Source organism: Littorina saxatilis, linkage group LG5, assembly GCF_037325665.1.
Source record: "Littorina saxatilis isolate snail1 linkage group LG5, US_GU_Lsax_2.0, whole genome shotgun sequence".
Lineage (NCBI taxonomy): Eukaryota > Metazoa > Mollusca > Gastropoda > Littorinimorpha > Littorinidae > Littorina > Littorina saxatilis.
Genome location: NC_090249.1, coordinates 10,305,249 through 10,323,489, shown reverse-complemented (window position 1 = coordinate 10,323,489; position 18,241 = coordinate 10,305,249). Strand labels below are relative to the sequence as shown.

At 41.6% G+C, this 18,241-nt stretch overlaps 1 protein-coding gene across 1 annotated transcript; it reads right to left on the bottom strand.

Annotated features, from left to right (window-relative positions):
- Positions 1-6,836: 6,836 nt before the first annotated feature.
- LOC138965996 (uncharacterized) lies at positions 6,837-16,993 on the bottom strand. Its single transcript, XM_070338081.1, has 13 exons — positions 16,668-16,993; positions 15,755-15,995; positions 13,868-15,098; positions 13,328-13,408; positions 12,644-12,735; positions 12,027-12,190; positions 11,198-11,287; positions 10,548-10,671; positions 9,833-9,908; positions 9,093-9,150; positions 8,751-8,833; positions 8,217-8,292; positions 6,837-7,602 (listed from the first exon to the last, which is right to left on the bottom strand). The coding sequence occupies exons 1-13, from the start codon at positions 16,959-16,961 to the stop codon at positions 7,369-7,371; spliced, it is 2,844 nt and encodes a 947-aa protein (XP_070194182.1). The 5' UTR covers positions 16,962-16,993; the 3' UTR covers positions 6,837-7,368.
- Positions 16,994-18,241: the final 1,248 nt, after the last annotated feature.

The window sequence follows — 18,241 nt, the reverse complement described above, 5'->3', positions numbered from 1 at the left end:
GAATATAGAAAGACGCCGGACAGAGACAGATAGACAAAACAGACAGATAAATACACAATACAATGAGAAACGCTAATGGGAAAAGTGATAATGACGGATGACACGTAATAATCCATCCTGCCTAGCTTCTACATGTAGTATGTCATTTCTGACCCGAAATAGTGCCATTTCTGTTACTCAGGCGGTAGAACATGTTTCCCTTTCGGAATTTGATTATAGACATTGTATGTGTTTTGTGGTCTCTACCTTGATGACTCAGCGTTTAGGTCACAGGTGAGCCATTAACGTAGCTCTGCTACCATCTTTTGTGGTTTTGTGCCATAATCTTGCCTGTCACAAAGTGCATTTGGTTTCTGATCTGTGGTGAGATTGTGGGGCGTTTGAGTGCTGCTGAAAGCTATGGAAATATATTAATGTCGTGTCTGTTGGAGCGGGGGTGGGGTGGGGTTGTGTATGTGTGGGTGTGTTTGCGTGTGTTTGCGTGTGTTTGCGTGTGTGTGTGTGTGTGCGTGTGTTCCAGTGAGTTGTTGTTGGTACGATGCAGGCCGTGTGTGTGTGTATGTGTGTGTGTTCCAGTGAGTTGTTGTTGGTATGATGCAGGCCGTGTGTGTCTGTACCAATCAATAACCAACCAAACAATCAATCAAGCAAGCAAAAAAACCAGAAATAAATAAATCAATTCATCAATCTATCAATCCTTCCGTTCATCCATCACCTCATGACAAAAAGTACAGTTAAGACATGATTACCAAACCGTGTAGTGACATAAAAAAAAGGCATACAAGGCATTCAAGGCATACAAATACAAATGGGCACAATTAGCGTTAATTAACATACATTAAGGCAATCAATCAAATAACCTCAAGATAAAATGTCTCCGTGCAAACACTTAAACTGTCAGTATTTCACCAAGGACATGACAACATGTCTTCTACATCTTACAAATCAGTAAAGATCCGAACAGTAGAGCATTGGAAATTAAAGGTACCATAAAGGACTTTACATGGGATAAAAAAAAAATCCTCCTACTTAGGCACATACCAAAATTCAACAGTCTGGCTGCTTCCTGGGCAGGGTTAAATAATATTGATGAATAGACGTTAATTGGATCTGTGATCCAAACATGGCTTTTGGTCAATCGAGATGGAAGTTTATTCCACAAGCCCGTAGGGCGAGTGGAATAAACTGCCATCGAGATTGACCAAAAGGCATGTTTGGATCACAGATCCAATTAACATATATATCTCGACATTCACTGGTCTTAGGGGTTTTGTTTTCAAAGAAGAAAGAAACTTGCTTGAACACGGACCACTTCTCCGAGCAAAATCAACAAACCTAATCACTCGCATTCCACCTCAAGGTCTCGGCCAACCAAGACTATGGCATACTCGTAGCAAAGCCGCCGAATGGTACCGTAAACCAAGAATAGTGACGTAAGAGAATAGAATGTCGTCTTTTGATTTGGAACGTGACGTGTTTCAGAACTTCTTCTGGACAACTCGGATGGTCTTCTGCGTAGTGGTTGGCACAAGATTCTTTTTCTTCTTCGACAGTTCATCCTCCGATACTGTAGCAAAACGTTTCATCTTTTTTCCACTTTCGAGTATGCGGACGACTGAACTTGACCGCTAAAAAGTAGTCCTTTCGGAATCATTACGCCGAGTCTGAACATGAGGTCTGAACATTGTTTTTAGGCAGGATCTAGGTGAAAGCGAGGCTGTTCTTATCTCTGTATACAGTCGAGAGAGAGAGAAATACATGTTGAGACATTGTATTTTGCAGATTGATTAAGGTGTCACTTAGAACATTAATTAAGTATAAATTGCCTCCCTACACTGAAAGCAGCGCAGCTAGGCTGTTGATGTGTGTAGGTATGTTACAAAGTGCGCGCGCAGCTAAATTTTTGACGTCAGAGAAAATGGCCCCCTATTTTCTGATCACCCTCACTGGCTCAGTTTTGGGGTCCTCTTTTCTATTCTTGTCCGAATTTACTTCACGTGCGCACCCTGTCGATGATGTAGAGCACATTCTTGACTTTAAGATTGAGAAAGATGTCGAGTCCAACAGTTTGTAGCTCGCCGGCCAGATTATCCGGCGAAGAAGACACACAAGAGGTACTTTTATAAAACAATTTATAGCCTATGCACTCTTATGAGACGACTATGAACACTTAGTTTGACCATTTTCCTGCTGTTTCCCAAAGTTTCAAGTCGATAAAATATGCGAAGTACCTTTTAAAGGATGCGCCGTTTTGCGTACGGATTGTCAGCCATGTTGTATTCACATCCAACATGGCGGTCGGTAAAGTTCGTCTGCTCTCAGTTTCATACTAACTTACTAAAAAAAAAAAATTAAAAAAAATTATTTTTATTTTTTATAGTTGTTTAATAGAGCTCTGAACCTTTCTGTGATACCAAATTGAACAATATTGATAAACAAATGTGTGAGTTACAGTTAATTTTAGCTGAAAAATGTCAAAAATGGTTTCAATTTATCCTCTTTGCCTCTATTACGAATTTTATTACTTTAAAATTTCATAACTCGGGTTACACTTATCCAATCTCAAAGTTATATATACCATTGGAATGCTGATTTTCTGCTCTTTCAAGTGATATAGATCAAAATGTTAAATGAAGATTTTGAATTTTTTTGTAACATACCTAATGTGTGTATGTGTCAAAGTGAAGGGCTACTCTTACTCCTGGAGAAAGCTCAACAGATCGCTGGCTTTGTGCATGATCGCTGCCACGAGAAAGAAGGTACCTTTAAAGACAGTCTTCTTCTTCTTCTGCGTTCACAGGCTGAAACTCCAACGTACACTCGTGTGTTAACGTTTGTTGTTGTTGTTGTTGTTGTTGTTGTTGTTGTTGTTGTTGTTGTTGTTGTTGTTGTTTGTTGTTGTTGTTGAGTAAAGGTCGGAGCAGCACAACAGTAGAAAATGAAAGAAATATACTGAAGACTTCCGTCGGTGCTCGGGCAAAACTGAGAAACGTATTCATGAGCCGATTGGTTCAAACAAGGCAGAAAGGGAACCCAAAATGCATCATCATACTAAAAGGCAATTCATATTATAGCCAAAATAAGAACATGTATCATGTAATTTTAAAAATAAGAATAAACAGATAAATGCATAAGGTGAACGACTCGGGGGAAAATTACATTTACTTAAAATGCAGTTCATATAGCATGTAATATGATTTGATTATCAAAATACAAAATAAACAGATACAACAAAAACATGTACATACGTGCATTATTCCAACAGCCCTTAAGAACATTATTGTAGTGGAAAAACTATAATTAGTAAAGAAAACATTATATCCATACAGTACACGTTCTTTCAAAATCTTGCGGATAAATGATGAACTGAGGCACAGGCGGTTAACACACGCACGCTTTATACAGACACACTCATAAACACGCACAGACACTGACAGACAGACAAGCAGTTAAACAGACAGACAGACAATGACAGACATTTGAAAGCAAACAAACGGACAGGCAGAGCCAAGACAGCCCGATAGAGAAACAAGCGAACACACACACACACACACACACACACGCACGCGCGCGCACGCACGCACGCACGCACACACACGCACACACACACACACAAACGCTGGCATTGTCTCTCTGCTACACGATTACACACCACTAAAGTGTCCTCCTTAAACTGACAAAAATGGGTGGGAAATTTATTAGAAACGCATTACACAATCTTTCTTATACGTCATAAAACAGAATAATTATGCATAGATGTCGCTGAAAATAAGGCACATTAAAAGAAACATACAGTGCGCGTGTGAGTTCTGTTCTACGAATACAGGTTTTTTTTATTTAAACAATGGCACAACATAGAAATGTACAATAAAGACTTGTCTCTCCATGAAATTGTGTTTCATTTGTTTTATATAATTTACAACAGTATTTTCCACTTTTCTAGAAAATATGAATGATGTCCTTTAAGTGGAAAACTAGCCGCAACACGAGTTGTGCTACCCAGGTGTGTGCTTGTTCAGGTGTAATCAGTCACCTGCACGTCTGGCGGAATGACACAGGTCGTTTACGTGCAAAGCGGTGACACGGGGATAACACCTCTTTTGTCATATTGTTACATTTAGTCAAGTTTTGACTAAATGTTTTAACGTAGAGGGTGGAATGGAGACGAGGGTGTGGTGTATGTGTGTGTGTGTGTGTGTGTGTGTGTGTGTGTGTGTGTGTGTGTGTGTGTAGAGCGATTGAGAGTAAACTACTGGACCGATCTTTATGAAATTTGACATGAGAGTTTCTGGGTATGATATCCCCAGACTTTTTTTCATTTTATCGATAAATGTCTTTGATGACGTCATATCCGGCTTTTTGTAAAAGTTGAGGCGGCACTGTCACACCCTCATTTTTTAATCAAATTGATTGAAATTTTGGCCAAGCAATCTTCGACGAAGGCCGGGGTTTGGTATTGCATTTCAGCTTGGTGGCTTAAAAATTAATTAATGACTTTGGTCATTAAAAATCTGAAAATTGTAATTAAAATTATTTTTTTATAAAACGATCCAAATTTACGTTCATCTTATTCTTCATCATTTTCTGATTCCAAAAACATATAAATATGTTATATTCGGATTAAAAACAAGGTCTGAAAATTAAACATATAAAAATTATTATCAAAATCAAATTTCCGAAATCGATTTAAAAACACTTTCATCTTATTCCTTGTCGGTTCCTGATTCCAAAAACATATAGATATGATATGTTTGGATTAAAAACACGCTCAGAAAGTCAAGTTAAAACGAAGAGAGGTACAGAAAAGCGTGCTATCCTTCTCAGCGCAACTACTACCCCGCTCTTCTTGTCAATTTCACTGCCTTTGTCACGAGCGGTGGACTGACGATGCTACGAGTATACGGTCTTGCTGAAAAATTGCATTGCGTTCAGTTTCATTCTGTGAGTTCGACAGCTTGACTAAATGTTGTATTTTCGCCTTACGCGACTTGTTTTTGTTTTGGACTCAAAACACACGCCTTGTGCGCATGTCAGGAATTTCATGACGGGCCACGAGTTTACTCGGGTCCCACACACTGCTCTACTGGACGGGCCACGAGTATACTCGGGTCCGACGGAGTGTTCCAGTTCCTTTCCCATTCCGATTTTTCACAGTGGCCAAAGGGAAATAACTGCGCTAAACTTCCTGCTGAAGCCTCGTGGGATGTTGTCGGCACATGTTGGTGGATTTGCGATCGTTTTTTGTATACTTTTGAAGGAAATATGGCAGAAAAGCCGGCACGTCAACTTCGTCGTACATTCACTACACATGAAGCGATTCAGGAACTGTTTCGAAACAGTGATAGCGATGGAGATTCGGACTTTGTTGTTGATGAAGCAGACCGAAGTGAGTCGAGTGACGATGAAGATTTCTTTGTAGTTTGTTCCACAACCAAGTACATCTACTGAGCGATTTTGTGGTCGTACATACGGTACAACGTACCCCACCCCAACCCCAGAGCAGAGGTGTGGGCGTGGTCCAAGGTGAGAGAGTGTCTCTGCATTTAAAGAGCATTACTGTTACAATGTACAGTACAATGTTGTGTGTGGTGGGGGTTTGTGTGTGTGTATGTGTGGTGTTTTGTGTGGTGTTTTTTTGTGTGTGTGTGTGTGTGTGTGTGTGTGTATTTTTTGGCAATTTTTTAAAACGTGGTACCCATTTTTGACAAAATATCAGGAAATTAATTCAGTCCAGGGAGAGTAACTATCAGAAAAATACAGTCAAGAAAGGGTTAAACTTCTATACTTTATAATTGTGTCCAGTCGCACACACAATGGCGACGTTAACGGCACACTCCTTCAAGTATATACAGTTTGTCTCACAATTTTGTATCTGACCAGGCTTTGACATAGAATAAGAAGATTTCTCCACTTGGACACATACCAAAAATCAACAACCTGCCTGCCGCCCGTCAGGATTTGGAATTTGTCTATGAATTACATTCTTAAAAGGCCTCAAGTAGCTTTTTATAGAATAAGACACAAAAATCCCTCAATCCACACAGAATATTCAGACTGTTGATCTTCGGTATGTATCCAAGCAGAGGGATGATTTCATCACACGAACATAATAGCATTCAGCCTGATGACAGTGGACCCTCGGACAGGCTTTGTACATTCGTGTGTAGAATCACGACAAAGTGTGCGTGTGGAGGGGGGAGAAAGAAAAAAAAACCATACTACCCACAGTTAGGAAACCTGAACACATTCGCTTGAATGAGTTAATCAGGAATGAGATATGTCCGTGTGTGCATTATTCCCTCTCAAACAATTTTCCCGTGTGTGCTATTGCAATACAAATACAGGAAATAATAATCACAGGCCATTTACACATGAAATTTGTTATCGACGTGCGTGACTCTGCATAGGTTGCAAAGTGTATGCAGGTTGTTCTCTGTGTGTGTGTGTGTGTGTGTGTGTGTGTGTGTGTGTGTGTGTGTGTGTGTGTGTGTGTGTGTATCAGTGTGTGTGTCAGTGTGTGCGTGGGGCCGTGTGTGTGTGTGTGTGTGTGTGTGTGTGTGTGTGTGTGTGTTTGAGTGTGTGTGTCAGTGTGTGTGTCAGTGTGTGTGTCAGTGTGTTTGTGTGCGTGCGTGGGGCCGTGCGTGAGTGCGCGCGCGTGTGTGTGTGTGTGTGTGTGCGTACGTGTGTATGTGTGTGTGTGTGTGTGTGTGTGGGTGTGTGTACGTGTTTGTGTGTGGGTGTGTGTGTGTGCGTGCGTGCGTGGGAGCGTGCGCGAGTGCGCGCGCACGTGTGTGTGTGTGTGTGTGTGTGTGTGTGTGTGTGTGTGTGTGTGTGTTTCTGTGTGTGTGGGTGTGTTTGTGATTTGATGAATGACGTTACACGTACATGGTGAAATCATAGATACACGTCTAGGCTACACGTAGTGCATCGAGAACTCTGGATTCCGTGTTCGGCAAGAAGTGGCGATAGCTGGTAGTCTTTCAGGAGTTGACAGACGGCGGCACTTGGACGCTTTGTGGCCGCAGAATGGCTCATGTCCAAACGCTTTCTCTGCGTTTCTGGCCTTGGAAGACAAGCGGATAGAGGCATGCAAAGAGGCATTGGCATGCATCGCATGGACATTTACATTGTCAAAGAAACTCTGTGCTGGAATGTTTGCTTCTGTAAATGGAAGAGCCGGTTTGGACCAAGTGCTAAGCAATGTCCACATTATCTTGTCTCTATCAATTCGCTCACACAACAAGCGTTTAGGCAAGTTTCATTGTTAATAGCTACTTGCATACAGCATTACCCACATATAAGAGACTCCACTGCGCACTTTTCGCTGGAGTGAGCCCTTTCACAAGAACATGCGCATTATACATTTCGTCAGTACCCAGAAAAAGAAGTCATGGCCGAGTCGAGAGAGTGACGCCTTCTCCGGCTGCTTGTCTCCCTTGGTCGGCGTCGTTCGGGTGTTTTCGCCTTTTTCCGGCAAGGCCCGAAGGTGATGAAATATACAAAGACCTCGAAGAAGAACTGCAGCACCTCGAAGCCGCTGAGGAAGGACAGTCCCAGCCACAATCCCACTGTTCCGCCAACGTCCGATGCGAACTGCACAAGCTAAGAATAAACACAGATAAGTTACATTAAATCTACAACAACAACAAAATAAATCAGTAAAATGAAAGAGACCCCCACCACCACCAAGCCGCCTCCACACCCAAATTAAAATAAAACACGACGAAGAACCATCTACACAAGGTTGAAGCAGATGTGTGCTCATCCAAAGTTCCTAAAGAGGCTTACTGCGTGCTCACAGATATGATTCATGTCAACATTCAGGCTAAGCACGTATTGAAAATATTGACAATGTCGTTTTTGAGAGGCTTATCAGACGATACATCGCAACGAACAAGAGGTGACTTGTGTTTTAACCCAGACAGCAGGGAATTCCACCAGGCTGGCTGGTGGGCTTTCATGTCTTTTCAGCCTGTTCGGATTTTTGTGTTTTCTCAGTTTATATACATGGTGATCTCTGTGTATTAAATTAATCACATTTAGGTCTATCAAAGTAAAGTAAGAAAAGTTGAAAAAGGGCATTTGTGTGTGTGTGTGTGCGTGTGTGTGTGTGTGTGTGTGTGTGTGTGTGTGTGTGTGTTTGTGTGTCAGTGTGTGCGCGTGCGTCTGCGTCTGCGTGCGCACGTGTGTTTGTGTGTGTATCCTTGATGGCTTACCTCATAGTCTTCCACTTCAGTAATATTTTCGTAGTTTAGGTCTTCGTAGAATATGTTCAGCTTCACAAAACTTTGCCTGCAGTCAATACATACACGGTGTCATAAAAGACAAGCAAAGTGAACGTTTCAAAAGTAAAACCTGAACAAGGGGATTCATCATAGAACAGAACTGTGCAAGTTGCAAAAGAAAAAAACACTTCAATGACTGATGATTACTTCAAAATCATGTATTAGATGTACGTAGAGATTATTAGATTATTTTGGATTTATGTGCAAGTCTGACACACTTGCCTACATTCTTAAAAAAACAGAAATCACCTTCCACCCAACCCCCCCCCCCCCTCCCCGAAAAAACCCATTGAATAAGCGATCATAATCATAACAATGGAATCCGCTTGCAAGACTCTGTTTACTCAGATTTTCTGTTAATAACCTCTCTAAATGTACCCCCATTTTAAGACTCGCCTTTTTGAGACTTGACTTTTTCAGATTTGTGGAGGTCTTAAAAGGGTGTTTTGACTGTAATACACTCACGCTATATTTCTCGATTCAGCCTGTCGGTATTTAGCACACCGGGCAGCGTCCCTCTGGGTGCACAGTGTCTCCACCAACACTCCCTGTTCAGACAATCCCTCAGGTTTACACATTTTCTACATCTCCGGGAGGAATCAACATTTTCGGACATACAAAAGTTAGCTATACCACAGTGCAGAAAGATATGTCTGTTTTCTTTTCATGTTTTGACTTCTGTGACTTGATGTGATTGTCATAGTCCTGAAATCCATATCAGATGTTCGGACAAATATAGTTTATTTTTGTGTGTCCTTCTATTATGCACTATCCTAATAATAAACAACCTATTTTCATTTTTATTACCGTATATTCGTCTGCCGGCCATTGACGCATAGACACAGTCTTGTAGTAGGTCTGTTCTCTGTAACAGAATGATCATTATTGCTGAACAAATGAGCCAGGCTATACTGCCATGACATGATAAATTACTTAGATCAACTTCGAAACGCGTCTGAAGGCTTTTTTCATTAGTTGCTTCTTCGTATTCAGTAGAGCATTGAATAGGAGCAAACAAACAAACAAACAAACACTATTGTCCCTATTTAGTTTGAAGCCTACTACACATTTGCAAACTTCAGATTCAATATATTTCTTTTAAACACACCCTCTCGACTCCCCCACTTGCCCTTATATCCATCAACTCAAACACAAAGAAATAAAACAAAAAGATGAAAAAAAATTACATGTACTTTTATGGTGAACTTTGACATTAAAGAAAGAAAGAAAGAACACTCTTAACTGAAATGTTCTACTTTTGAACACCCTTTATGCAACCAATCTTGAACACAGTGTTGTTATATGGTAGAAGCCAAAGGTAGCATTTATTTGAACACTAGTATGAGCTTTCTTTTGCTAGTAGAGTTTTGCACTATGTTGAACTGTGTTCAAAACTGGTTACAGAAAGGCTGTTAAAAAACGGAACACTTCAATATTGAGTGAAGCCAACTAAACAACAAACAAACAAACAAACACAAAACCAAACAAACAAACAAACATCAGTTGTGAACTGCCTTCTGCAATCAACGAAGGCGACGGTGACTTACGAGCACGGGTTGTCGCAATCGCAGTGCACATCTCCTTTTTCATACTGGCGTTGAACCTTCAGCATACAGCGAACTTCTGTAGAGAAAAAAGGCCATGGACAACAATAAGTATGTGATTCGTGGATGTCATTAAGACTCAGTAGTTCAGCGCGTGTCAATGCGCTTCGCAAACAGGTAATCATTTAGTTCATCCTTTTCCGGTGTTCATCAAAAATGTGTAAGCGGTAATCTGACCAATCACAGAATCTGTTACATTCGAAACTCATCTTGATTGAAATACAATGTGTAGTTCCCTGCAATGTCGTGAACTGTGTAATACTCTTTGAATACAGTAAATTGCGACTTTCAAATATGTACACGACTTCATAAAACATCATGACTATAATGAAATTAGCGACAGTCAATGGCTCCTGTTAATGTCTTTTGTTTGCATCTTTCACCCAGTTAATAATCAAATGAACATCCCCCAAATATCCCCCCTCTCCACTAACTTCAATACAGCGCCTGAGCATAAACACACACACACACACATACACACACACATACACGCACATACACACACACATACACGCACACACACACACACACTCACATACACGCACACATGCACGCACGCACGCAAGCACACACACACACATACATACATACACACAACACACACACACACACACATCCACACACACACACACACACACACACACACACACACACTGACCTGGTACATAGCGACAGGGTGGGAGGTCAGGCTTCAGTGTGTTGCGCACGTACTGCCCGCTCTGTTCGTTGTAACAACGACATGTGTCCATCACCGTGCTGTGCTCACAGAAATGCTGGCACGCCTGGTTACACACAAAAAAAACCAATCACAGTCACTGATCCACGTGTGTGCACTAATACATCACATCTATGAATGATAGCAAACATCATGTATGTCACAATCGATATTTTGTTCAACATGAAAGCATTAACGTCTTTTGTGTAAAGGCTAAAACAACATGTTGTGAGAAATAGCGATCATCGAGAACGTTCTGCAACGTCCGGCATATTTTTTTCTTCCATCGTTCTAACGATTGCAGCGTGCGCAAAAAAAAGTATGTAAGATTGTCAACACACTCAATAGACACACATTATCTTAAGCCGGAGTTATCCCCGTTTCACATGCCCCTTAAGCTCTGTCTGGAGAGAGTAAAACAACAATTGTAACCAAATAAACGGTGCCAAATAATATTAATGCAACAACTTTGGTAGCCCAACTATGAAATGACACGGGAACGAATGCTTTAGTTGCGGTGCAAAAGTTGTCGCAATGATTTGTTTGCACAGTTTAGGACACACAACATGACAGAAAGGAGTTAAAATAAATACCCTGCGTGTGTATGTGTGCTTGTACTTTTCCTTGAACACGGACCCCTCCTGGCAAGTTCCATGTGGTTTGCCCAGTCTGTTGATATTTAACTGGAGAGAGCAGCAAGCAAATGACATCAACACAGTACTCGAAATGCAGAGAACACTATTTTGGTATGCTCTTACACTAAAAACACGTTTATAATCTCCAACGAAAGTACGATTCTGTACTTCACACCTATTGTTTGTGAAGTATATAAGTCATAACTACCGAAACCTGAACCGCCGCAATGTTTCCTTGACAGCGACAGAACGACAAACAAACTTCTGTGTTTGTAAAGAAAACTACAAAGATAAACACTCTGATCTCTCCATACCTTTGGACGACTAATCTGCAAAGCGATATTAAGTCATACCAACAAATGTGAAAAAAGGGAAGTAAGGGCTCTAAATGCATAAGACATGTGCAACAAGAGTTAGAGCGAGCTATGCGGAACCAATCTCCTGGCACCTGACAGAATACAACAAGCATTGAAATGAATAAGCGACTTTCATCCACAAAAAAGGATGATCGTCGCTAGCTCATATGTTCCTCACTCTCCAAGCGGCACTCTAACTTATAAAACAGCCTAACATCTTTTTCCTCAAACGTCACTGACAAACATCAAAATAGAGATGTGTTAAAATGCCGCTATTTCACTAACTAAAGCCTCAAATTAACTGGACGGAGTCGACTTCGTGGAGTATGCTGCACGAAGCTTTAGGGCCGAATTTTCCGTAAAAAAGACCTTGCAAACTCTTCGCGAAGCCTTGACGCACGCAACAAAGTCGTGGCTTAATTCCAACCTACCCGTCTAAGAGCGATGTTGGTCTCAGTACCCGCCATGATGGCAATACCGTCCTCCTCGGGGAAGGGCATGGTGTTGTGCGGGTGGATGATGACCTGGACACCCGTACCCATTGTCACGCCCCGCAGGTACTCCTCGCTCTCCAGAAACACGACCAGCGACAAGCCTGCAGCCACAACGTTGCACGTACACCACACGATGTAAACTCGTAAAGTATGGCATTCCGTTTGTTTTTGTTTCTTTGTGTTAGTTTGTTTGTTTGTTTGTTTGATAGTTTTTCACTTGAAAGACGCATTCAAAAATAGACACTTGTTTGTTTTCTTTCAGGCTTATGATCTAGTATCAATGGTGTTAAAGTTGACACTCGCAAATACAAATAAGAGGAGGAAGGCAAAGAAACAGGTAGTGCATTAGTAGTAGTTGTGGCGGTGGTGGTGATTGTAGTAGTAAAAGTAGTAGTAGTAGTAGCAGAAACAGCAGCTGTAGCAGTCATTGTTGTTTGTAGTATTTTTGTTGTACATGTATTAGTGAAGCTTACTGTTAAGTCGATCTCGTTGTAAAATTATCATAAACTCGAATGCGAAGGACATGAGGCAGCAGTTGTTCCCCTTGAACTGACCTCCGTGATATCCACCCCGGGTAGTGACCATGGCCGGGTGGTCAATGGTGAAACAGTTCCCGAACATCGTTGACGACAGCAGGCTGAAGTTTCTGTGGCAGAGAGTTAATAAGTAGATAAATAAATGAATAATACATAAATATATAAATAAACCAAGATGTGAGCATGAAAGTTATTGTGTTTGTAACGATGCCAGGTATAATTGTACTCAATTCTGCTACTACACAGTGGGGGCGAGATGGGAGGGAAGGTGTTTGAGTATTAGGCTATGACTGTTTTGTGATGTAATCTTTGTGTACGAGCAAATAAACAAATATATGAAAGTTCCACATTCAATACAGTTGTATTGAGCTAAATTAAATAAAATTGCCCTCAACTGAACTGAACTGAACGGAACGGAACTGAACGGAACGGAGCGGTACGGAACGGATTTGTACAGAAAGGAACTGAACTGAACTGAACCGAATTCGCGAACTGAATTCAATTCAATTCAATTTAATAATACATTGAATTAAATGGAATTGAATTGAATATCGAATATGAATTGAACTGAACTGAATTGACTTTACTTGACTTGAATTGACTTGAATCGAATTGAACCGAACTGAACTGAACCGAACTTAATTGAATTGAATTGAATTGAACGGAACGGAACAGAACTGAATAGAATTGAATAGAACTGACTGTGGATGACAACGCCGTCCAGCGAAGGAACAGTCCACCATCATGTCCTCCAGCTGATGCCCCGCCACCTGGCGCTGCTCTCTGAAAACATGGTATAGGACACCTTGCGATTATTAGATGAACAATTATATTCATGTATTAATATTCCGGACAATAGGCAGCTAAACTTTGCTTCAAGCGTTCCACAAACGTAAAGTTAATGCAAATAAGAATGCGTATTTTTACCATTACGGCCCCAGGACATCTTGACTGACTGATTGGTTTGTTTGTTTGTTTGTTTCGCTGTGCATTTTGATATTGTTCTGAATGTTTACCATGTAACAAAATGGGGCTAGTCAAAAGATGAGTATGTGAACTTTATCTTGTGTCACATAGCCCTGCCCGCTCATGTCAACAACAAGGACTTTAAACGTGTTAAAATATCAAGTGAATCATGCTACTACTTGATTATGGAGACCTTGTGATCTTTGAGACTGAACAGGAATACACGTGCAAGTGTTCGCTGATGATACATGACCCTTCAAACATGTGTCTACTCACTGCTCAATGTTGCTGTAAAGCAGGAGGAACTCCTCTCTGATGCTAGCGGACACCGACGGTTCAACGAACGGTTCCTCTTGCTCCCCCTCCCCTCCCTCCTCCTTTACCTTCTTCTCCTCCTCGTCCTTCAACTTTTGCCTCTGTCTGACATTGGTGAAGTCTACGCCAAGGTCAAGGCCGTTGATGAATTCGATTTCTTTTTGGGAGTACGTCTGCTCGTTCTCTTTCCAGGAATCTTCTGAGCTGTTTTTATTTTCGCTGTTGATGGAAGAGGTTGGACTCCGTGTAACAATGGTAGTGGCTGAGTTAGCAGGAGTCGTTGTTGAGCCCTCCTGGGATGGTTGAGTTGACGGCGATACAGGAACGGAGGTTGACAATGGATTGGACAAAGTAGTTGTTCCACTACCAGCCAGCTGATTGGACGTTGTTGAGACAAAAGTGGTAGGCGTGTTCGTGGTTGTAGAAGCTTGTTGGATTAAAATGTCGGTTTCGGGTCGTGTGGTAGAAGAAGATTTAGCACCAAACGTTGACATTGAGGGTTTTGTCGGAGAGGTAGTTGTTGCTACACCTAAAGGCTGGCTTGGCGCCGATGAAGCAGAAATAGTAGGAATGGTATCTGTAGGTGTGCCGTAGCTGACCCAAGTTTCAACTTCAGTTTGACGGGTAGAAGAAGGTATTGGAACAAACGTAGACGTTGCAGACTTTTGTGTCGAAGGAGTTACTGTGGATGGATTGCTTGACGCCGATGAAACAGAAACAGTCGGAGTGTTCACTGTCGGCACGCCGTGAGAGATCGAAGTTCCAGTTTCAGTTCTTCGAGAAGAAGAAGGTATAGGGCCAAACGTAGACATTGATGGTTTTGTCGGAGAGGGAATTGTTTGACCATCAGGCAACAGACTAGACCAGAATGGCGAATTAGTAGGTAAGGGGGTGGTTTTTTTTACATCCACGACTCCCGAAAACGGTGGAAATGTGAAAAATGATGTAGGTGCAGGTTTCGCCGTCTCTGGTATTCCGACGGTGTTGGGACTCGGTGTCGTTAGTTGGGTAAGCTCAGATGTGGCTGGCGTTGTTGTCGTAGGCGATGTCAAAGTTGGAAAGAAGCTCTGAGCCGTTACAAAGATACTGGTGTCGGAGGGAGAGGGGGTGGGGGTTGGTGAGGTCAAAGGTCGGGGTGGACCGAAGGGGGTCGTCAGAGAGTCTCTCCCCTTGTTTTCCCCCGAGTTAGAGCCTGCAAATACGCATTCCATTGAGTCACAAGTCAATTATACAATATTATTTTCTGACAAGTGTATGTTTGAAAACAATCCCCCCAAACATGCTACACTACACGTAACTAAGCGATACGACACGGCGCGATACGACACGGCACGATACAGCACACACACACACACGCACACGCAAGCAAGCACGCACCCACGCACGCACGCACGAAGTCTAGCCAGATCTGAGACGCTGATCCGAACTGTTTTCCGGAAAATGAGTGTGCCTTTGAACAGGAGGTTTTTGAGAAAAAAGTGAAAAAATAACAACTACAAATCAAATATAAACAAGAAATTCCTACGAGGTAGAAAAAACACCCCCGTCAAAGGGAAATAACCTTTTCAGTTGGTGGCAGTGACTGAGTGAGAATGGTTATTTCCCTTTGACCATTAAGATGTTCCTCTATAAGTCCTTGTATAATTTTAATCCACCAATAACTCCATAACCGTGTGTTTGACTGGTCCCAATTTTTGTAAGGACCGTCTCAGGAATGTATAGAACCTGTTCACCAAGTTTGGTGACGATCGGTCCGTTCATTCTTGAGATCTATATGCGAACACAAACAAACAAACAAACAAACAAACAAACAAACACATCGAGTGAAACCTATACACACCCCTATACCGGGGGTGTAAATACACCCAGAGCTACTCGTCTCACCAGGTGCATTTCCATTGTTGTTTTTGTTCCTGTTCGGGTTTGACAGTTTGTTCAACAGTTCGCCGAGTTGCAAGTCCTCAGGTTTCCCGTTTTTTCCCGCTCTCTTTCTTCGTTCTTCTCTCATCCTCCTTCTCTGTGTTTCTCTGCTGTCTTCCTTTTCGGTGCTGCGTTTCCCCCTCACCTTCACCTGTTCGTATTCCGCCGCCTGCAAATTATTGTCTTTACTGTTACATTTGTACTGTTCATGTACATCGTACTGCAATTACTTAACGAAATTAGAAGATCTTGTAGAACTTTACACTTTTAAATTTCATTCTGAGAGTTTTAATCTTAAAAACTTCAATCCCAATTCTATCTTTAATTTTAAATCCAAAAACAAAGAGACTGCCAACGTTCAAAAATATCTTTAATTTTAGTTTTTAAAACTTCTAGGTTCTTGTTGTGAAATATGTGAACACTTATTTTTAACGAAATACTGAGAAAATCGAAACATTGGCTAAAATGGGAAGGAAGTTGGTTTTATTGCGCGGTCTTTTGTAAAGTGGTAAGGTCCCTCTTTCTTTGTTATCATACAGTGTCTATGGAACTACTTTCCAAAACCGTAATTTAAAAGAGAAAGGCCGGCTCATGGGGGGTTCCGGAGGCATGCCCCCCCACCCCCCACTCCCCGGGAAATTTTAATAAAAACAAGGAAAATGGAGTAAATCGGTGCAATTTGAGCCATCATAATTTTTTTTTCTAATTTATATTTTTATATATTTTTTTTTTCTATTTTTTTTTTTTTAGGCTGGGGGGGGGGGGGTGGTCCGGAAACCCCGGAAAAACCTGGATCCGTCCCTGAGGCCTCTTCTTCTCTACGGGAACTCAAAATACTAACCATTTTCTCCACGATGTAGCCAGGCTCCGTCTGCGTCACCAGATGCCTGAGCGTGTCTGACGTCGCCTCCAGCCTTGACCTTCGCACCGGGTTGACATTGCAGAAGGTGACGGCGGGGAAGGACAAAGCGCTGAAGCCCAGGTCTATGGTGGAGTGCTTGGGGTAGGAGTAGAAGACGGCGAACAGGTAGTGCAGGTGGCCCGTCAGCATGCTCAGGCACAGCAGAAACAGGACTGTCCACAGCAGCTTGGCACCCAACGACTTGGACGTCCTGATGTACGGAACTCCTTGCATGGATGTGCGGTCTGCGAATCTGGACAGGAGTTACATTGTGTGAACAAGATTACAATGAAAATGTACTCACCAGAAACAAACAATCAAAAAACTGATTGTTCCGTGTTGCTGTTTGTATTTGTTATCTTGTTCTAGTTCTTTTCACATGCAGTATTTTGTTCCATGTAAATTATGTAAGGTAAGAAAAATACGTGACGTTCTCTTTAAGCAATCCTGCAAGAGTATATATAAACCAGGGACTTGTATGTTCTTGAATAGGGTATGTGATGCACTGATGTGCGTGTTAAATCAATTAGGACCCCATGAAAACCACATTAAAACAGACGCTGGTTTTGACTATATTTTATTAACAGCAAAGTTTTTTGTATACAAATGTAGAATTAACAAAATTCGTCCTCGCATGCAAATGTTTTTAAGAGAACTATGTAACTTATATCAAATTGATAAATATGCTCACAATATCCTCATGAAACAAATTCAGTTTATTACAAAACAGCTAATAACAGTTTGATGACGACTGGTGAGGATGTTGTGATTTGCTATTACAATAGCCGTTAATGCATTTCTGATTTCGGGATATGTATGCTTTGAACATATAACAATACCAAATGCCATGTAGCTTGTCATATGTGTTTAACTCTGTTACTGCTGCAATTTACTATCAGTATAAGTATCAATGCTTTTAATTTGTCATTGTAAATCTGTGTTTGCCTGAATAAAAAAAAATGTTGAAAAAAACAAACAAACAAAAAAAATCAATTAGGGCCGATGCAAACAAGTGTCAAATGGAATTGCTCGCAAAACATCTTTTGAACACATCGCTCTCTCTAGGGGGCGTGGACTAGAATATCTCTCCTCATAAGTTCTGTTTAGTTTATTTTAACTGTGAAATGGCCTCCATACCTGGAGAGAATATGGAGGAGGTTAGTGAAGTGTGACCGAGGCCTGTCTCCGTCCAGCGTGTCAGTGTCACGGTCCGCTGAGTCATCATAATCCATAGACTCCGGCCGCTTCGTCTCCCACACCGAGAACTGAAACAACGGGGTTCATTAGATGAGAAAGTTAGATAAAATACCAACCTAAGATAGAAAGGGAGACAAGAATGGTTGAAAGCACAGTCATTCCCGTGTACACAGTTCGACTCACCGTCTCAGATCTGGCCAGACTTGTACATGGGATAAGACCATCCCTCCACTTGGTCACATACCAAACATGAAGCAGCCTGGGTGTTCTTTGTACCAACAGCGGTGTTTTTAATGAATTAATTTCGTAAAGGCCAG

What these genes read in the sequence shown, in the direction of transcription:
- LOC138965996 (XM_070338081.1), bottom strand. Translation starts at nt 16,961, where the DNA reads ATGCAAGGAGTTCCGTACATCAGGACGTCCAAGTCGTTGGGTGCCAAG. An exon ending in GATTGCGACAACCCGTGCTC is followed by an intron (nt 9,151 to 9,832) that starts GTAAGTCACCGT and finishes ATTCTGTTACAG; the next exon opens with AGAACAGACCTACTACAAGA. An exon ending in GCTGAATCGAGAAATATAGC is followed by an intron (nt 8,293 to 8,750) that starts GTGAGTGTATTA and finishes TATTGACTGCAG; the next exon opens with GCAAAGTTTTGTGAAGCTGA.